General features: G+C 38.2%; 1 protein-coding gene across 2 annotated transcripts in view; it reads left to right on the top strand.

Annotated features, from left to right (window-relative positions):
* The first annotated feature begins 4,154 nt into the window (after positions 1–4,154).
* The window catches only part of COG3 (component of oligomeric golgi complex 3), a 68,015-nt gene continuing 49,781 nt past the window's right edge, over positions 4,155–22,388 (top strand). The window contains exons 1-8 of one of the 2 annotated variants that reach the window (XM_028104601.2): positions 4,155–4,430; positions 13,370–13,516; positions 15,203–15,264; positions 16,492–16,657; positions 17,310–17,384; positions 18,838–18,930; positions 19,648–19,773; positions 21,315–21,395. In XM_028104601.2, the coding sequence (XP_027960402.1) occupies positions 4,257–4,430; positions 13,370–13,516; positions 15,203–15,264; positions 16,492–16,657; positions 17,310–17,384; positions 18,838–18,930; positions 19,648–19,773; positions 21,315–21,395 (924 nt within the window). In that variant the 5' untranslated portion in view covers positions 4,155–4,256. The remainder of the gene's footprint in view (positions 4,431–13,369; positions 13,517–15,202; positions 15,265–16,491; positions 16,658–17,309; positions 17,385–18,837; positions 18,931–19,647; positions 19,774–21,314; positions 21,396–22,388) is intronic. The other variant, XM_028104608.2, reaches the window with a different exon arrangement.

Raw genomic sequence — 22,388 nt, 5'->3', positions numbered from 1 at the left:
GAGGATAGAATTGCTAGATCAAAGAGCTATCTTGGGGCACCTGGGTGGCTCAGTTGGGTAAGTGTCCAACTCTTGATTTCAGCTCAGGTCATGATCTCATGGGTCATGGGATCGAGCCCTGTGTCGGGCTCCATGTTCAGTGGGGAGTCTGCTTGGAGGTTCTCTCCCTCTGCCCCTCCCCCACTCACAAGTGCACGCACGTGCGCGCGCTCTCTCAAATAATTAATTAAAAAAAAGAGCTCTCTTCTTTCTCTCTCTATTTCTCTAGCCTCTGTTTTTTTTTTTTTTTTAAAGATTATTTATTTATTTATTTGAGAGAGAGAATGAGAGAGAGCATGAGAGGGAAGAGGGTCAGAGGGAGAAGCAGACTCCCCGCTGAGCAGGGAGCCCATGTGGGACTCGATCCCGGGACTCCAGGATCATGACCTGAGCTGAAGGCAGTCGCTTAACCAACTGAGCCACCCAGGCGCCCCTCTAGCCTCTGTTTTGATAGGGGTTGGCAAATTTCCCTCTAGAAAGAGCATATAAAAGTGGCCTTTTCTCTTCACCCTCCCAAATGTCTTTGACAGCTTTCTTCACCATCTAGTGTTTCATTTGCTTATCTCTAAATGAAAGAGAATAACTCCTATGCTGCCTTACTCATAGGATTTTGGTCAAGAGATCAAAAGTGAAATCTGAATAACACAAAATGTCCTCTATTGTGATACGGGACCTTGATCATTTGGGTATGAAATTCCTCTGACCTCACCTTTGTCCTTTTCCCAAGATAGCTGACGCAATCCTGTCTTCTTCTTTTCTCTTGTACACACGCGCGTGCACGCACACACACGCATATGAATACATATGTGTATCTTATATGTATATATACATTCACTATTATCAATTTGAATGATTTATGGGAACGATTAGCAATTCTTGAATACATTGTAAGAATTATAAAACTTATTGTATTTGTCATGGCCTCTAGTGCTTCTGGGAATAAGTTAATCACAGCTGAAAGCAGGAAATGACTTGTAATATGGAGTATAAGTGTTCATTCATTTTAGGAATTTTGTACTTTTTTTGGAGGGGGGACTAGACAATATTTGTCCGTACAGAAAAGAGCACTATTGTCTGAAGCAGAAGAATTCAGTATATTGTATAGCATGTTTCTAGTAAAGTTTGAGGGACCACTGCATTGTTTACAAGTGTGTATTTCTATGCTAGTGCTCTGCAAAATTAAAACACCCCATGCAAACTGCTGTTACTCTGTTCCCTTGCTCTTGTCTCCCTCCCACCCTTGCAGGGCCAGCTGGAGACTGCTGGGTCTTCCATGCACTGCTTCCTTAGCTCTCTCAGTTCTTTGATTCAAGAATAAATCAGGCATTATTGTGTTGCATATCTATTTTCCTCTTCCCTCATTTGATCTCACAGCAGCTGATTAAACATTCAGCCTTGACCCAAATCTTTTCCATGGGTCCTGTGACCTGCATTGCATCCCTTTAGGTTGGTTTGAAGCCTCAGAAATTCCGCAGGTGAAATTAGAAACTGGCACCCACATTAAGAGGGTAGTGAGAGACCGAAGAAGGTGGCAGGCCACTCCAGGTCGGTAAGTGGCTGTCTCAATAAGCAAGGGAACTTACATATGAGGCTTGTCGTACGCAGCCGGGAGACGAGTAGATCTCTGCACCTGCCTGACAGAATCTTGAAGTTTATATAGAGACCTTCACTGGGTTCAGTCATGTATTCAGTCCAGATGGTCTCAACAACATATTGCTCTCTCAAGGCTGCATCCTTGAAAACAGCTCCCATTGTGGGGAATGGTGGGCAGAAGTTACAGTCCAAGGACAGGGAAGAGGCGAGGAGCCTTTGATGACCCAAGTCCAGCTCAACTGGTGGTCTTGTCTTCTCGATGACCTCCTCCAACACTTTAGCATCACGAGTCACCAGTTACTAAAAATATTTTAAGGAATTAAACAATATTTAGAAGAAAGTAGAGTGATCATGGATTTATGAAAATCTGCAATAGAAACACATTTGGGAGAAAAATATGCTTATATTTGGATGAATATAAAAGGATGATGTTTGGTGAAGAATTGACATCACAAAACTCAACAGAATTAATTTTATTTATGAGATTTTTGGAACTAGAGATCAGTCTGGCAAGAAGAGAAAGTGTGTGTTAGGTACTTTGACGAGTAGATCCACATGTCTCTGTATCTACAAGATGATTTTCTTTAGGAAATGGTGCAGTGGTTTGATGGGGAAACAATACTCTGAAGCTGGGTTGAATGATTAAAAAAAAAGAGAAAAGAAAAAAAAAACATAATTAGTAATCCCAACCACCTACATTTAGGTAATTTTAGACTTCAGAAAAGTTGCAAAAGTAGCACAGAGTTCAGGTGTGCCCCTCATTCAGCTTCCCCCAATGTTATCACCTTACAAAATCATGTACAGTAATCAAAACTGGGAAATTAACATTGGCACAATAGTGTAAACTGCAGACTTTATTCAAATATCTATATTTTATTCTATAGTTTTCCCTTTTTCTGTCCCAGGATCTAATCCTGACTCCTACACTGCATCCAGCTGTCATGTCTCCCTCATCTCCTCATGTCACAGTTCTGTGGTTTTTCCTTGTCTTTTATGATCTTAACACTTTTGAAAAATACCGGTCAGTTGCTTTACAGGATGTTCCTCAGTTTGGGTTTGTCTGATGTTTTCTCATAGTTAGAATGTAGTTTTGCATTTTTGGCAGGAATACCACAGAAGTGATACTGTGTCCTTCTCCTCGATTTATCATGTCAGGAGTTTCACGATGATGACGTTGACCTTTGTGGCTTGGTTAAGGTGATACTTGCCAGGTTTCTCCACTGTAAAATATCAGCCCCCCTCATTGCTATTAATAAATACCTTGGGGAGATCATATGAGACAGTGCAAATTTATTTCTCCTCAAACTTTCACCCACTAATTTTAGAATCCATTCTTAGATTTTGTCTGTCAATTATTACTGTTTTCCTCATTCTATATTTATTGATAGGAATTCCTCTGTAGAATTATCCCTTCTCCCTCATTTACTTATCCAATCATGTATTTATGTCAGTATGGACTCACAGATATTTATTTATTCTATAAGTTATAGAACTTTTATTCTACAAATTATCCAATACTATATTTGTTTTTAATTATTTGTCAAAACTACAACATGATTTAAAAGACAGAATAGTATTTTTTTAAAGATTTATTTATTTGAGAGAGAGAGAGAGAGTGCGTGAGAGCAGGGGGGAGGGGTAGAGGGAGAGGAGAGAGAGAAACCCAAGCCGACTCCAGGATGAGCATGGAGCCCTACCCCTGGACCCTGAGATCATGACTGCAGCCGAATTCAAGAGTCCAGGGCTTTCCTGGGCTTAACTGACCGAGCCACCCAGGCACCCTTGGATTGAAAAGTATTTCAATTACATGTCTGTGCCATGAATTAGTCCATTTCTTCAATGTTGGACATAGATTTTATTTATTTATTTGAGAGAGAGAGGAACAAGCAGAGAGCAGCGGGCAGAGGGAGAGGGACAAGCAGGCTCCACCGAGCAGAGAGCCCGACATGGGGCTCCATCCCAGGACCCCGGGATCATGACCTGCGCGGAAGGCAGCTGCTTAACCAACTGAGCCCCCCAAGCCCCCCCAAGTTATTTGATACTATTAAAGATTTTTCATATACAGAAATCTTTGAGTTTTTATGTTTTCCATAACTTGGTTTTCTAACAGCAGAATTATTGGATGTTGGAAAAGTTTATACTGGTGGTTGTGATCTAGGCGGTGGCAACGGTCAACATGTCTACACGGAAATCACACGGTCCACGCACTCCACCCAGACTAGTCAGCGGTGAACTGAGGCTGGAGATCCTGGAGTTCAGGAGGACCTCTGCCGGCAGGGTCAGGTAGCTCAATTGTCAATAACCTGAAGAACACGTAACAATAAAGTTATTGAAGTTGAGAAAGAGACTTCCGGTAGGGGCATTTCTATTTCCGTCAGGGCCTATATTCTTTGCGCGCTTCTTCTATATCCCAACCGGAAATATTTGTACCCCGTTTAGAGCCACGTCGATCCTTGCCTCGGTCCCGCCCACACACAGTGGAAGCATTTCCGGGGTTAGGTTATTCTGCTCCGCCCCGCCGCCGGTGCCTTGCTGGAAGCCCGGGTTCCCCCGGAAGTGGCCCGGGCCTCTCTGTCGGGGTCCGCACCACCCCGCTGCTGCTGAGGCCCACAGAGGCAGCGGCAATGGCAGAGGCGGCGCTCCTGCTGCCGCCTGAGGCGGCGGCAGAGCGGGACGCTCGGGAAAGGCTGGCTCTCTGGGATCGGAGACCCGACACGACGGCGCCGCTGACCGACAGGCAGATGGACTCGGTGCTGGAGCTGAAGGCGGCGGCAGAGAACCTGCCCGTTCCGGCCGAGGTGAGGTGACCTGCTGGAACCGGGCTGGGGCGGCAAGGAGGCGGGGTTGGGATGCCTCTCCGGCGCGCCCGCGGACCCCGGCCTTGCAGACTGCACCCGGGGGCTCTCCTCCCTCCTCCCGTTTCACTGTGGCGGCTCGGGTGGTAGAGGCCCCCTCACCTTCCCGGGCTGTCAGGCCTCGCACTGCCGGCGACCGCCGACTCTACTCTTGGGCGGGGGCGGCTGCGAGGGCGTCCAGTGGCTGGTGTTGGCTGGCACCCAGCCCTGCACCTGCGGCGTGGGACGGTTGGCTGGGAGCCTTCCTTGCCCTGAGCGTCTTGCCCCGGGTGTCCCTGCTCTCAGCTGAGGCATATTCGTGCTGCCCACCATCTCCCAGGAGAGGGCACCGAACCCGAAGAGCTTTGTTTCAGGACAGCCTCCTTCCTATTGGTATTCGTTTACCACCTTAATGAGTAACCCAGCTTCCTCTTTCCATGGGGGCACTTGGAGAGACACAACTTGACCCTGAGTGACGGTTTCATTCATCATTGAGCAATAAGCTCTCCGTCAAGTACAGGTTATGGGAGATCGTTTTATCTGACCTGTAACAGAGCCATAAAATGAATTTTCTTTGAAAGCTGGGTCAGTACATTAGGTAACGCTGGTTTTCGGTGTTAGTGTCAACGTTTTTAATCTTAATTAAAATCTTATGTATATTACCGCTTGTGTCATTCAGTTCAAGTAGTTACAATACCAGGAAGTACATCTTACGAATTGTCAGATGTTTGGCAGGCTTTTTTCTGGTTTTGAGAGCCAGGTTTAGGATTACTATTTTATTAATAACGATGGTTATTTTTTATGTTGGAAGCACTCCTTGTACGCGATTTGGATTTGTGTCCAAAGGCACATTGTTTTTAGAGACAAAGTTTTTTTTTTCTCCCCTCAAATATTAGAGGTTGAGAACTTTGATTTGAAAGTTCACTTTCACTGTTACGTGCTCCACCATAAAGTACAGGCGTTCTTTCTTGTGTTTCTCTGTCCACCTGTAGGATGCTATGCTGAAATAAAGGAGGAAACGGAGAAATTTCTTTGGCTTGGCTATCAAAGTCTTTTATTCTCTGGATAATAGAAGTTGTTTGCTTTATAAACGTTCCAGTCTGTTTATGATTGATTTGGCCTGTTACCGAAGCAGGATGCTTGGACATTACAGCGCCTGTGGGGAATATAGTCCACAAGAATAGTAACCCAATTTGCTTTTATTATCTTAGCTTATAAACTATTATTGAGCATGAAGGAAAGGGGTTTGGAGGAAGTAAATGGAATCTTTCATTTTCACCCCATTTTTTTTCATATTTATGCAGTATAATGCCCACATTCACCCCATGCAGTCATTTAACATATATTATGTGGCTACTCTGGGCTAGGAATTGAGGGTAGAAGGATAAGAAAATCAAGATCCCTAGTCTCATGGAGCTGACATAACTGTGATCAAGAACTTGTAAAAAAAAGAACAAGGTGAGTTCAGACAGTGATCCATGATACAAGGAAAACAAAACAAGATAGTGTGACACAAAGGGACAAGGAAGGAAGCCTAAGAAAGTGACAGTCTAATGTGAAAATTCATGATGGAAAACAAGATGCCGGCCTTGCAAAGACTAGAGAAATAACCTTCCAGGTGGAGGAAAAAACAATGCAAAGTCATGGGTAGGCGATGAGCTTGACAAGTTCAGGGGTTCAGTGAGGGTGTTCTGGTACATGTAGCTTAGATACTGGATTCCTGCGAGAATGAAATGACCTTTATTTACCTGTCTGGGATCGTTCAGAGGACTCATTGTTCTTTAGCTATCTGCAGCCTTCATTTACCTTTACTAAAGTGTTTATATGTCTGGTGGGAACATTGGAATTGAATTCTTCATCTATTACCACTCTTAACACTGGTGCTGAAAAAGAATGCCTCAATTTTTATTTTGTCTAGGGTATCTGTAAAGGATTTTCTGTAGTGTTTCACAGTTTTCACAAGATTAATTACTTCCTGAACAACTGGAACTGAGCAGGTTAGTTGAATAGCAAAAGGCCAGCTAAGCTTCAGTAAATATCATAAAGCTGTTAACTTCTGTAGAAAATAGCTTTCTCTTTTATGAAGGGGAACTGGTCTTACCTTGGAAAGAAGTTAAATCTTTGTGTTTTTTTTTTTTTTTTTTTTGGTGTTAGATAAAAGAATTTGCAGTAAAATATTAGGTAGACTGGTTTCCTATAGCCAGGGCAAATTTTTTAGTGGTGAGGGCCTTTTTCTTTCTGTTGAACTTAGTAGTTCTTGATAAATGGTACAATAATTGATCCTGAAATTTACCTGAAATGTACTGTGACAGTGTTTTCCTTAAGGCTGTGTGTTCTTAATATATTTAACTTCTTTGAGCCTGTTCTTTATAAAATGGGTGGGGTTCATAATAGTACCTTATTTGTCTGATGGGGAGTTGTGAGAATTCAGTGAAGTCGTGTATGTAAAGTTCACGCAGCGAGTGACCTGGTAATATTATATTATATGCTTTTTCCCCCCAAATGATTAATAACTTGAGAGAATAGATTAGAATTTTGTGATCCTGAGCTGGTACAGGTGTCACTCAGACCACAGGTAAGAAAAGAGGTTAAGTGCCTTGAGGAAGGTTCTGGGATTCCATCTATACCTCTTCAATGATTTGCTCCAGTGAGAGAAAGAACATCAGGTTTCATTTAGGGAATGAATTGTTTAGATTATGAAAGTGATATTCTCTAACCCAGAACTGTGCAAGAAGTAAAGTTTGGGAAAGAAAGGTGTATTTGTTTTTTTCCTGGACCTGCTTAACTCGTCAGGTGAGGTTGATAGTTTATTGTAATTATTATTTAAGATGTTGACATACCATTTGCATAAACTATACGGTAGCTCTCTAGGACTGCCAATTAGGAACCTAGATCTGTGCTCTTCTCTCTCTGGTGGTAAATATCTGCTCCATCTGGAAGCCAGCACAGTGTGAGTGAGCCAGAGGACTCAGGAGTGAATGAGTGAATGAGAGCCAGTTTATTTATTTATTTGTTTAAAGTAATTTCTACACCCAGTGTGGGACTCGAACTCACGACTCCCAGATGAAGAGTTGTGTGCTCTCCCGACTGAGCCAGCCAGGAGAGCCAGGAGTGAATGAGAGGTCAGGACGGGAAAGTTTGTGACACCACCACACCTCTTCTTGATTTTCCTTTCCATTCCAGGTGCTTTGAGAAAAGAAGACAGCTGAGCAAATGTACCTAATGGGGGCATTTTCTCGTACTCTTTTAAAAAGCAACTTGTTTTGTTTCTTTAAAAAATTACTTCTTAGAAGTGGTCTGCTTGGCTTCTCTCTTGCTTGGTTTGAGAGTAAATGGTTTTGTATTAGTGCGAACAAGGGAACAGGACAGGAAGCCTCCTTCTATTTCTGGTATTTAAAAGTCCTTATGCAGGGGGCCTGGGTGACTCAGTTGGCTCAGGTCATGTTCTCAGGGTTCTGGGATCGAGCCCTACATGGCGCTCCCTGCTCAGCGGGGAGCCCGCTTCTCCCTCTGCCTTCCACTCCCCCTGCTTGTGCTCGCTCGCTCTCTGTCAAATAAATAAATAAAATCTTTAAAAATAAAAGTCCTTATGCTTGAAAAGTAGTTAGTATTTGTACATAATCAAATAGAATGCTTTTTCATATATTCAAATTATGTTTACTCACAACGTGACTATAGACCGTATCTGGAATATCTGCATTACCTTCTCAAGTATCTAGAGTTTTCATATGATTTGGTTTTCTAAAGTAAATTAGAAGATAAATATTTTTTGGTTCAAGATGACATACTGACCACATGTGTATGACACCCTTGGTCCTTTTGACATGACAGTAATATTTGTGTGGCACCCCAGAAAGAAAGACAGTATCAGTAAACTTGTAGTTTTGATAAATTTATGGAAGTCAGGAAGTATGTACAACCATTTAAAAAATCTAAAGACTTAATTACAGAATAAGGTATAAATATTATTCATTTTGAAGATCTAAAAAAAGGTGGCATAAATGACAGGATTTGAGATTAAATGTAGAAGAAAATATTAGGGAGACTCATTTCTTCATTTTACTTAGTGGGGACCTCAGATTGATGAATTGAGTGAAGACTGCTGTAAATCTGTGTTTTAGAGTTATGGGGTAACCACCAAAAATATTGAAAATGGTTAAATTGGCTAAAAGTTGGAGTTGGGGGAAGGATTTTACTTTTCCATTATAATTCTTTTGATGATTTAGAATAAAATTATGTTTATGTGCTTTGAATAATTTCTATAAGGGAAGATTGATAAAAATTGCAAATTATCTCTTTCATTCCTTCTTAAGTTCTTCATTCTGCCCTCAAAATCCTTAGAAGAATTTCTCAATTATAAACACTGGTATTGGGATGCCTGGGTGGCTCAGTCTGTTAAGCATCTGCCTTTGGCTCCGGTCATGATCCCAGGGTCCTGGGACTGAGCCCCACATCGGGCTCCTTGCTCAGCAGGGAGCCTGCTTCTCCCTCTGTCTGCTGTTCCCCCTGCTTGTGCTCTTTCTCTCTCTCTGACAAATAAATAAATCTTTAAAACAAACAAACAAAACACTGGTATTGCCTCAGAGAAGAACAACTGGAAAGATGGAAAAGAAGAAGGAAGACTTGGTTTTTACTTAAATAATCATTCTGTACTCCTGGACTTCTAAAATAATGGGCCTGTTATAGTTTAATGACAGACAGTTATGAATTTAAAGTGAGAGAGTAGGGGCGCCTGGGTGGCTCAGTCATTACGCTTCTGCCTTCGGCTCAGGTCATGATCCCAGCGTCCTGGGATCGAGCCCCACATCGGGCTCCCTGCTCAGCGGGAAGCCTGCTTCTCCCTCTCCCACTCCCCCTGCTTGTGTTCCCTCTCTTGCTGTCTCTCTCTCTCTGTCAAATAAATAAATAAATTCTTTAAAAAATAATATAAAGTGAGAGAGTAAAATCCATACTCTGTTGAGAGACAATTGAAAATGATGCATATTAAATGAAAAAGGCAAAGTGTGTGTATAGCATACTATTAAAAGGTACACTTCCCTTGTCTATATATAGGCTATTATAGGAAAGAATCCCGAGAAACTCGTAACTAATAGCTTCTGAGGAAGGAACTGGATGGTTGGAGAATGGGTCCAGGGGAAGGGGACTTCTACTGAATGTCCTTTAAATTTTGTGCCATGTGAATTTATTATCTTTTCAAGTAACTATGTTTAAAAGACTGCTATGTATATTATAAATGATTCTGGAATAAGAGGAATTTTACTTTTTATCTGTAATTTGTGATATATTGTCAAGTGGTGTCAGAATTATATGGTTTAAGACCTCATAAACTCTGATAGAATATGATTATTACATTTTCATTTTGCAAAACCATGTATGTGGTATTATAACCAGAGTTTTGACATTGATTTATATGACTTTTAAAGATACATTTAAGATCTTTTTTCTCAAAGGGATTGAATTAAGGATAGATAATAGGTCTTGGTGGTATTGAAGGACTGAATTTTGCTAGGGCCTCTATGCGTTTTCAGTATTTGAAATGATTGCCCTAGTGTTTACAATATATTTCTTTAATTAGTCACAGTCTGCTTTTAAATATTATACTACTTCATGTGTGAATAAGAATCTCACATTAGTATGCTCCCAATTCTTCCCCTCTCTTTTGTACTATTGTTATGTATTTTACTTTTACATATGTTTTAAACCCATGATACATTGATACTATGTTTACTTTTTACATTTATCTTTCTGAGTGATTAAAAAATTTAAAAATTGTCATATTTACCTTTATTTAAACCATTTCTGGAGCGCTTTAGTTTTTTTTGTTGTTGTTTTGTTTTAAGATTGAGGTTCCCATCTGGTACTTATGTTCTATCTGCTTTTGAAGAACTGCCTTTAACATTTCTTGTAGTACAAGTCTGCTAGAAATGCATTCCCTCAGCTTTGTTTGAACAGTCTCTATTTCCCTTTCATTAAAAAAAAATATTCTAGATAAAGAACTCTGGATTGACAGTTTTTTCCTTTTATCACTTAAAAGATTTGCCTAATTTCTGATGAGGAGTCTCCTGTAATTCTTACCTTCATTCTTCTGCATGTAAAGTCTTTTTTCCTTCATCTGCCAAGATTTTCTTTTTAACTTTGTTTTTCAGGAGTTTGAATATGTGTCTAGATGTGCATTTGTGTGTGTGTGTGTGTTTGTGTGTGTATTCTGTTTGGGATTCTCTGAGCTCAGAACTGTAGTTTGGTGTCTTTTATTATTTTTGGAAAATTCTTAACTAAAATATTTTTTCTACCCTATTCTCTCTCCTTTTGGTATTCAGATTATGCATATACTAGATAATTTGATACCATCCAATTCTTCTTGGATAGTGTGTTCAGTTTGTATTTTCTCACTGTTTCCCTTTGTGTGTTTACTGTTGGGTTATTATATTAACTGTCTTCAATTTCATGGATTCTTTAGCTGTGTTGAGTGTACTGATGAATCCCTTGCAGCAGCCCTCTGTCCAGCTTTCTTTTACCTTAGCCTAGTATCCTTGTGCTTTCTGGTATGTTCTTCAAATCTGAGCCTGATCCACATCTCCCCTCCCTTTTCCCTTTTAGGTATTGTGTAAACATTGATGATAGAATTATATGTTTGAATTTTTTGTTTTTTAAGATTTTATTTATTTGTCAGAGAGAGAGAGCAAGCGCACAAGCAGGGGGAGTGGCAGGCAGAGCAGGCAGAGGGAGAAGCAGGCTCCCCACTGAGCAAGGAGCCTGATGTGGGGCTCGATTCCAGGACCCTGGGATCACGACCTGAGCCAACAGCAGACACCCAGCCGACAGCCACCCAGGTGTCCCATATGTTTGAATTTTGTCGCAGTCTCTTCATATAGAACTAAATTTTATTCCTAGTGAGATATAATTTTATAAAAATAGCTTATGGACTGTTCTGTTCCCAAGAAGCACTCTAGATTCTGATTTATAGATTTACTTATTCTGTTGCTCATAAATAGGAATAATAAGAATAATATGGTAAATAGCAGTAGCTCAGATTTATTGAGTGTTTACTATCTGGCAGGCATTATGCTAAATACACATAGTATTGTCTCTGGGGGGTACCTCCCCCTCTCCAAGGAGGCCACTTTTGTTGGTAATTGGGCTGGTTGCACAGAGCAGGAATAGTGTGACTGCACGGCTTCTCTGCCTCCAGACTCAAAACTGGAATTGAAATGAAACAAAGGCCCTTTTACTTTCCGAACCCTTGGTGGCAGCACACAGTTGCTGGTGATACTTCAGACTCAAGATAGATTCTCACCGGATTTGAGAAACTTAGTTTTTACTGTGTCCTTTTATTACTGAGGTATTATGTCACCATTCAGGAAGAGTTTACACGAATAAGTGGTGCCCTTAATAAGATGTATTTACATATACCCATGACCTCCTGGCTCTTGAGTCAGACTCATTTGTGGGGAGAAGGCAGATGAAGACTTTCTTGAGCATTTTGTTTTGTTTTTTTTTTTTTGGTTTGCAGCTTCCCAGCAGTTTAAGAAGCCTGTTTTGCCACACCTGTGTTTTCTTTTTTTCACAATGGCTTCATGATAGAGATACTGGAATTCTTTTTTTCTTTCTTTTTTTTTTTTTAAAGATTTTATTTGAGAGAGAGAGAGAGCATGAGCTGGAGGCGGGGGACAGAGGGAGAGGGAGAAGCAGACTCCGCCACTGAGCAGGGAGCCCCATGTTGGGCTCAATCCCAGGATCCTGAGATCATGACCTGAGCCCAGAGGCAGAAAGACACTTAACTGACTGAGCCACCCAGGCAGCCCAGATACTGTAATTCTTATTTTATAGAGAAGAAATTGGGGTTTAGAAGTAGTAAGTAATTTGCCCATGGTCACACAGCTTATACGTGAGCAGGAGCAGGGTTCAAACCAGGCTGCACTATAAGGTGCTTTACCGTACCGGAAGGGATGGCTCCACTTGAACTCAGGTACAAAGGGTTGTATTTCTAAATTAGTGATGGTGCATTGTGCATCTAGCTTTTTTTTTTTTTTTTTTTTGCTTTGAAGATCAAATACTATCTTCAGATGAAAGTTTTATATCTAGGAAAACAGATGGGAGCAATTTCCTAAGGCCCTGGGTCAAGGTTTTATATAAGTGGGCTTTAAATGTTATGCCCTGAGGACTAAAAACTGGAACTGAAATGAAACCGGCCCTTTTACCTTACCCTGCAACCACACTCTGTTTATTGTAGGTCTAAAAATAGCATGTCTGTGTGACTATAGGTAAGTTAACACCTGGACTATCTTTAGTAGTGGAGAACTAGAATTGTAGGTTGATGGCCTCAAAGTGAGGCCTTTTAGGTGGGCCTCTTCTGAAACTGATGGGAAACTCTGAAATTCTATCTACTCAGTTGTAATTTCAAAATTTGTCACCAAGAAGGTGTGTGTGAAGTGTGCCATTGGTAGAAATGGCATAAGGAGATAATTGATAGTTATTGATAATTGATAACTATTAATAGTTAATTCTTGGGTGTGATTTATTTTCTGTTGGTGCTCATTAATCAGGCCAAGCTCTTTTGTTAGATCCTGGGAAGGCAAGCTACTTTCAACAGCATACAGGTTTTTGCCTTTGGTGCCAGTTCACAAGAGGTTCAAGTAAGAAAATGTGTATTGATTAGCACAGATTCACGGCCAGTATTAGAAATGTAACTCAAAAATCTTACTTTATATATCAGCATCACATTTATATTTTGAGACTAACATTTAATAGAAAGAGCCTAGTTGTATTATTATATGGCATTTATTAGCCTCAAATGATTTAATAGAAAACATTTCTTTCTCTTTCAAAACAGTGAGATGGAATAGCAATCTTATTTAGAGAGTTTTCAAGTTATTTAAATATTTTTGTGGCTCTTTTTTTTGAAGCTTCCAATTGAAGACTTATGTAGCATAACATCCCAGTCGCTGCCCATTGCACAGACTTCAGTAATACCTGAATCTACAGAAGACATTCTCTCGAAGGGTTTCACTTCCTTAGAAATGGAAGAAGAAAGAATTGAAACTGCGCAGCAGGTGAATGGCAGTGTTGTTGCTAAGGACGTTTGATTATTCTAAATATCTCAAGACAGGGCTAATAAAAATGTCCTGATTAAAAGTTTGAACATTTGAAACTATAGTTAACATCAGATCTTTCTAGAACAATCTTGATTTTGTGTTAGTTTTGTAAGTGTTTTAAATTAACCTCTTGCCCAATTATACTTGAAATACAGATAAAGATATGATATTCCAAGTGTGGTTGTTGATAGCTAGTCATTAGGGTTTTAATAGTTCATGCACTTTTGACTTCCCCCAGTGTATGTTTATGTTAACGTGTCCCCCTCCAGCATGCGTGTGTGTGCACATACTCGCATATGTGCGCACATACCCCTCTGCTTGTTGCTATGTAATTTCTTTTTTTTAAGAACCTAAGTATTCTCTTTAGATGAATCCTTATAGTCATTTTTCAGTAGTTTACATGTGTAATCTTTCCTTGATTTTTATTTATTGCTCATTATAAACCTAAATGTATAGCAGTTTCTTCTGCCACTTCCCCTGTCTCTTCTTTCTACCCTGTAAAAATCAAAGCCTAGGCATTTACCCAGTAAAACAAAAAGCAAGCATGCTGAATTGCATATGTAGTAAGTCAAGAGACGGTGCTGCAGAGTGAAAAAGAGCGCCACCTCTTGAGATAGGCCAGCTTGGATCTGAAAGTCACTTCCATCACTTACCATCCTTGTGAGTTTAGGCAAATTACTTATATCTTAGGCTTTTAGTTTTCTAATCTGTAAAACAAGGATGTCTGTATACCCTTCTCATGGGGTTTTTCTGAAAATTAGATAATGCATACCCTGTATGGCAGGCACACAGTCAGTGTCCAGTAAATGATGGCTAAGGTACTTGGCAAGCCTTGTATCTTGAGAGAATAAAGCATACCCTTGACTTCAAATCCCACTTGAGAAGATAGTCTTACGCTGTGTCAATGAACTTATTTGGATTATTTGAAAAAAAAAAAGTCATCTGGGCTAAATTTGTACCTATGTATCTCTCTTTAAGAAAAAACCTAGTATATTGAGTTATAATTTATACACAATGAAATATACTCATTTTAAGTATTTTGCTTGATGAGTTTTGACAAGTTTAACTACCACTGTGATCAAGATATAAACCATTTCCATTATCCTTCATGCTTCTTTGTCAGTCTTCTCCGCCTCTTTTTAGTAATAGATATTTTTCATGACTTATGAAATAGGTGTCAGGGCCATAACTCAAACCCAGGTTTAGCTGATACAAAAATTCATGTTCTTAATCCACTCTGTTACATTATTTCAGTTTATATTTTTACATTTCTTATTAGGTAACATTAATATTAACATTTACCCAAAAACCCTAAGTTACCTGTTCAAATTGAGCAAAGTAGCAAATGGGCATTAGCCTCTTAGGAAGAAATATATATTTTTTACATATTGTATCTTTAATACTCCTCCTTGTTTGACTCTGGATATGACCAATGTTTTTAATATCCTTTGCTTTTCCTAGCATGTAGATATTGACTATGGAATTAAATTGTTATCTCCTGGTTAAAAGTAATTATTAATGTCTGATCCCATACGATAAGACTTAGATAGTGTATACCCTTTTTACTTGCTGTTTAGCATGTAGCCACTTTTCATTTTGTCTGTTTTAGTTTTGTTGACAATATAATACTCTTTATTTTTCCAGTTTTTCTCGTGGTTTGCAAAGCTACAAACTCAGATGGATCAGGATGAAGAAACTAAGTACAGGTATGTGGTTCTTGAGTTTGTTGACTATCCTGATTTTTAAATCATACTCATCTGCAGCATTTCATAATCTGTGTCTTCAAACAAAATTAAGGTACAAAGAAAGATCCAACAGCAACATTTTCTTTAAAAAGAGTTAGAAATTGTGTGATTTAAAAAAAATAGTTGTATCATAATAGGTGAAGAAGTACAGACATTGGTTTTTAGATAATTCTAGAAAGATTTGGGTTCAAGTGGGAATTTTACAGGAACTGTAAGAGATATTTGTTGCTTTTCTTTAGGAGTAGAGACCCAAGAGATTTTAGGGATGCCCACCTAGACTGGGTGTAACTATGTGGTTCTGTTTGTGTATATTGTTAGCATGGAAGAAATGATGGTGCATAGTTTCTAGCTGATTTGGGGACTGTGGGTTGAATAACTGCATTTATTTAACATTTATTAAGTGTTATTGCTAGGCAATGTGTTAGGCTCTTTGATACATGATTCCACTTAATCTTTATAGCAGCTATGTGAGGAAAGGTATTATTTTTCCCATTTTACAAATGTGCAAACTGAGGCCTGAAAGTATTAAGTAACTTGCCTAATGTCATAGAGAGTTGGGCAGAGCTGAGACTTATACTCAGGTCTTCTTTTTTTTTTAAAGATTTTATTTATTTGACAGAGAGAGACACAGCAAGAGAGGGAACACAAGCAGGGGGAGTGGGAGAGGGAGAAGAAGGCTTCCCACAGAGCAGGGAGCCTGATGCGGGGCTCGATCCCAGGACCCTGGGATCATGACCCGAGCCGAAGGCAGACGCTTAGCGACTGAGCCACCCAGGTGCCCCTATACTCAGGTCTTCTAATTCCAAGTCCAAAATTCTTTCCATGACCTTACACCATCGTGGGGTTTTTGGCATAAGTGACCTTAGGGATTGACCTATTCCATACCCTGGGATGGCCCTAGTGTACTAGTTTTTGAAAGTTGGGCCAGTGATTTCTTGCCTTACGTGTGAAAAGCCAGCTTGTGGCTTCGAGGTTGACTCCTTTTGTTGGCTTATAGTTGCAGTGATTTCCTTCTAAATTACTGAAAAAGGCGTTAACATAGTTTTTGAATATGATAAGCTTTAGTGAATGGTCAGACTTCTCTCCTGAAATTCAAGCATTTGGGGAAAAATGAGACTTTGTTGTTTATTGACTCTGCTTATTGGGGGAAAATATTATTGCCAATCCCCTTTTGGTTCTGTTTTCTAGACAGATGAGGGATTACTTGTCTGGGTTTCAGGAGCAGTGTGACGCTATATTGAATGATGTAAACAGTGCTCTTCAGCATCTGGAATCATTGCAGAAACAGTATCTTTTTGTGTCCAATAAGACAGGAACCCTACATGAAGCCTGTGAACAGCTCCTAAGAGAACAGGTAATTTGGAGTATGGGAAAGGGTTAGTGATTGTATTTAATATTTTATTTTTAAGTAGATGAATAGAATTTAATTGTAATTTCTCTAATTTCTCCAAGTATATATTGAACTCTGTATGAGGCCTTGTGCTAAGCATGCAAATTGTTACATTGTCAGACTTTTTTATTTTAAATAAGCTTACATGAGTGAACTGGGCAAGGCAAGCTTTCCTACGTTTTGAGCTGTTATATCTCAGCACAATTTCAGAGTGAAGAGGATACATTAGTTTGCTCTGTGCACACTTTACTATTGACACTTCAGACAAGCACAGTGATTGTAGTAATGGTGGGGTTTATGAAAAGATGAACTGATCTAGATTGCAGTTAAATTTATGATTTAAAGATAGAACATTTAAGTACTTTATCTGAGTTTTCTCTGTGTATTTTGAGTTTTTTTTAAAAGCAATTATTTATTGTTTTATAAAAGATCATATGTAAGTTGCTATACTAATCATTGCTTATTAGTCCATAATTGCAGAAATCTTTGAGCATTAGTCTGAAATCTTATGTCTAACATAAACCTATCTGGTATAAATCTATTCATGTAATTTTGAGACTGGAGTGTTGATTCTTACGTTCTTATGCTAATTTTTTTTTCTTTTAAAAAACACAAGTCGGAACTTGTTGATCTGGCTGAAAACATTCAACAGAAGCTTTCCTATTTTAATGAATTGGAAACTATTAACACAGTAAGCATGGTTTTTTACTTTTTGTAAAGTTAATAACCTTATTTTATATTTCCCTTTCTGAATATAATTTTTAAATTTATAAATTGGCCTGAGTGATATTTGAACTTAATAGTTTGCTTGCTGATGGATATTCCTATTTGTACCCGATGGAGATATCATTACCAGTTCAGAATTTTTCAAATATGATTTAAGTAGTAGTTCTTTTTTCTTTTTTTTTTTAAGATTTCATTTCTTTATTTGAGAGAGAGAGAGAGAGCGAGCGAGCACATGAGAGGGGGGAGGGTCAGAGGGAGAGGCAGACTCCCCGCTGAGCAGGGAGCCCGATGCGGGACTTAATCCCGGGACTCCAGGATCATGACCTGAGCCGAAGGCAGTCACTTAACCAACTGAGCCACCCAGGTGCCCTTAAGTAGTAGTTCTTAAGTTATATTATTCTTATTAAAATCTCTTTGTCAGTTACCACTTATAGTATCTTATTTGTAAGCTGTGAAGATTGTAAGAAGAAATATTAAATTTTAAATCTTGCTGTGGTTGTGTTATTATTAGTAATCAAAACATTTTTTAAATTAATCTCATGTTTAATTTGAAGTGTAGTCCTTATAATGCATGCTTGTATCACAAAGTAATAGTCTCAAAACTGCTGTGTAAATTATATTCCTATGTCTTTCTGGCTCATAAATTAATCACAATTACTACATATAAATTATTAAAATCATTAAATTAATCATAATTATTATGGTTTACTACAGAGTTAGAAAACTAGGAGCTAGTTAACAATGGAATACAAGGAAATCATTCATGGCCAAGCTATCAAGAGAAATAATTGGCTGGTTTTTTTACATTTTAACATACATTACTTATATTTTTGTATATTTATATTATATTAAAGACATATGTTATATAGTTTATATATTCTAATGTGTAATTTTATATAATAAGTACTGAACGTTTATGTTATATTTTACTCATATTTATACTTACATTATATTTTTATAAATGCTTACTTATATTTTACTTATATATGTTTTACTTTTGTAATATGACTGCTAAACATGGTATGACTGCTAGTTAATCCTTTAACCTTGAGAAAATCACCAGTGTTTGAAAGTAGGAAATTTGTATATGTTATAAAGTACTAGAAAATGGGAAATCTAGGTAGTTGATGTGTTATTTTAGTATAACATTGTACAGTGGGGTTAATATAAATATTAATTTATGAAGAGCCCCCTGAAAGCTCATTAGGAATAAACTGAATTAAATCAGTATTTTTTTTTGTCCTTTCTTTATTATTACACGTGGGCTACTATTTGAGGATATTTTGGTGATTCTTAAAATGTAAAGATATTAGTATCACTGTGTTATAGCTTAATGGGAAATATGCTAATTCTAATACGTAATATTCAACTTTGCCTGTATATTTTTTGTGAATTAAGATTTTTTTTTTTCCTTAAAGAAATTGAATTCTCCTACGTTGTCTGTTAATAGTGAAGGATTTATACCTATGCTGGCCAAGTTAGATGATTGTATAACATATATCTCATCGCATGTAAGTCATGGTATTTCTGTATGTTTTTAAGAAATATTAACATCCCTATTTTATAATTTCCTATGCTTTAAAGTAATTATTTCTTCTGAAGGGAAAAATGTATCTAATATATTTGAAGAAAGACTGTAGTAAATTCTTAATCGTTGTCCGTAGTGATGTAAAAAAGTACTTTCAGCTGCTGAGGCAACTCCTGGAGTAGAAAGAGGTCTTGGCTGAAACAGTTTTATGCCGCCTAAAAGGATGAGTGATTTTTAGGCTGTTGACTTCCTAATGTTTTAGATATTTCTTTGACAAGCAAAAAGTGTTACTTGGGAGGAAATAAAGGAACAGGTCATTTGATTTAATCACCCTCTTTCTATCCCCCAAGGATTTATAGCTGTACAGGTTTCCCCCACTATCTGAAAGTAGTATGTTCCTATGAAACCTTTTGTAAGCCAAAGTGGCATAGAGCGAAGAAGCAGTTACCATTTCAGAAAAGTGAAAATCCTCTTTGAATTTCTTTTGGTTAGTGAAAACAGGTACGATTCTAAGTCTTTTGTAAAAGCCAAATGGCGTAAAGTAAGCATTTGGTTGAGTGGGTGCGAGGGAGGGGCAGCCTGTATTCATCTTTGCCGAGCTTACGATCTGTATAAGACTGTATAAAGGACAGGTTTGTTTTCATAGTTTACTCTGCCTATGTTTATTTACTCTTTGTAAATCTTTCCCTCTCCTTTACAGCCAAATTTTAAAGATTATCCTGTATATTTACTGAAATTTAAGCAATGTCTTTCTAAAGCTTTGCACCTGATGAAGACATACACTGTGAACACACTACAAAACCTCACAAATCAGTTACTAAAAAGGGTAAGTTAACTTGTGAAGTGTTTTTTCTTTTCTTATTCATTTATCTTCCATAATCTAAGTGTGAGATGACTACTTAGTAACTCTAAAAACTTTTTTTTACCTTTTGTTAAATAAGATTATGCATCAGTTTTATTTATAATAGAAAAAAATGGCTATATTATATCTGTCCATCAGAATCTCATTTTCAAAGAATATTTAATAGTGTGAGAAGTACTCAGTACTATATGGTAAGTACTAAGATTCAAACTGTTTGTCATTTAAAACATTTTCTTATCTAATTCATGAAAATATTGGAAGGAAATACACCAAAATGACAAAAGTGGTTCTGTCTTAGTGGTGGGATTACATATGATGGATACTTTGAATTTTTTTCTTTATGTATGATAGATAATATGTATGTATGATTTTTTTCTTTATGATAGATAATTTTCTATGTTTAGCAAATGTATTTTTATTGAGTGCCTTCTCAATGCTTGGCATTGTACTGGGAACCGTACAGTAGCTATAAGGAGCCAGTAAGGTCCCTGGGCTCATGGGGCTTATATTCAGGAGAAGTAATCAGTGAAGAAGGAAACAAAAAAATTGATCAATTACAGATGGAGCAAGCAAGCTAGGTGGAAATTGAGCAGAGTGTTACATTAGAAAATTAAGAATACAGCTAGCTAAGATAGTCATTGAACACATTTCTTTCATAAAATAAAATCATAAAGATTGTACATTTTATTTTGTAAGCTCACTTTCTAAAGAACATGGAATATCTTCTTAAATTTTCAGTTCAGTTCAAAGCCACTGATTTTGGGGTTGCAGTTTAGTGTTCACATTGCTCTTAGCTGATATGAAGGCCAGACTATATAGTTTTTCTATTTTGTAAAATTTTTAATAAGTTTAAGAAATTAATACCTAGTCAGTACTAGCACCTACTGTGTACTAGTAGCTAGTGCTTTACTATTGAGCTGCATAAAAACTTTATGAGTATATATATATATTTTTTTTTTTTTTTAAGATTTTATTTATTTATTTGACAGAGAAAGCACAAGCAGGGGGAGCTGGAGAGGGAGAAGCAGGCTCCCCGCTGAGTAGGGAGCCTGATGCAGGACTCAGTCCCAGGACCCTGGGATTATGACCTGAGCCGAAGGCAGACGCTTAACCAACTGAGCTACCTAGTCGCCCTTTATGAGTATATGTTATCAGCATTTAATGGATGCACTGAATCTCAGAGAGGTCCGGTAATTTGGCCAGTATCCTACTGTCAGTAAGTGACTGAGTATGAATCTGAATTGAAGTCTGTTTACTACCAAAATTCATGTAACATAGGGTACATTTTAATTATAAGGAGGAAGGAAATGACAGCTCCACACAAGTATTTCTCATTTGTAGCAATAATACTAATATGTAGTCTCTCTTTGAGATTTTTCTCTCTAAGCTTTTGGTTGGTATATAGGCCAAGCAGTAGCTGTTTGAAATAGTTGGTGTCACATTTTCTGAATAAATATTTGTTTGCTAATTATCTTCCTTCCCTCTCCTCCTCCATGTCTCTTTAGGATCCTGCGTCTGTACCTAATGCAGACAATGCCTTCACATTATTTTATGTGAAATTTCGAGCTGCTGCTCCCAAAGTCAGAGTAAGTCTATTGACATAAATAGGATATTACTCTGAAGTTTTTTTAGCCAGCCCTTTTGAAGTTCTGCTGTATGTTAGGCCCTTTGCTTATACCAGGAAATGAACACTAATGAAAGGTAGGCACTGTCCTTCCACATTACAGCAGTGTAATTTTGTGATGTCTTAAGAGCCCAGAGCAGGAAACAACCTAGCTCTTCCTATGATACTCAGGGAAGGATTCCGATGGAAGTGATATTTGAGCTTAAAAAGCTCAGATGTATAGTGAACTTGAGGGGATCGATGAGGGTATTTTATACAGAGAGAACAGCATGTATAGGGATGGTTGTAGAGACATCTATTTTGGGAGAACTTGTAACTTGCTATGATCAAAACACAGGACATTGATAGCATGCAGTTGGGAAAAAAGGAAAGACTGCAGGGATCATTTCAGAGGGGTATCACATGTCTTGCTAATTCAGGAAAAGTGGACAGCTAGTGAAGTATTTTATTGTATTTATTTATTTTAAAGCTTTTTACTACTCATTGTGAAGTTACTAGAAAGAGTTGCTTATTTTTGCTGCCTCTGACTCTCTTGCTGTTGCCCTCTTGGGAGTCGGTTGAAGGATTTTTTTTTTTTTTTTTTAGTTAACACACAGTGCAATGTTGGTTTCTGGAGTAGAATTCAGTAATTCATCACTTACATACAACACAGTGCTCATCACAACAAGTGCCCTCTTTAATACCCGTCACCCATCTAGCTCTTCCCCATCCACCTCCCTCCATCAACCCTCAGTTTGTTCACTATTGTTAAGAGTCTTTTATGGTGTGTTTCCCTTTCTCTTTTTTTTCTTTTTCCCCTTCCCATATGTTCATCTGTTTTCTTTCTTAAATTCCACATATGAGTGAGATTATACAGTATTTGTCTCTTCTGACTTACTTCACTTAGTATTATTTCACTCTAGCTCCATCTATGTCATTGCAAGTGGCAAAATTTCATTTCTTTTGATGACTGATA

Source organism: Eumetopias jubatus, unplaced genomic scaffold (genome assembly GCF_037043125.1).
Source record: "Eumetopias jubatus isolate StellerSeaLion01/CBP00866 unplaced genomic scaffold, mEumJub1_p1.0 scaffold_3, whole genome shotgun sequence".
Taxonomy (NCBI): Eukaryota; Metazoa; Chordata; class Mammalia; order Carnivora; family Otariidae; genus Eumetopias; species Eumetopias jubatus.
This window is presented reverse-complemented; position numbering and strand designations above follow the sequence as displayed.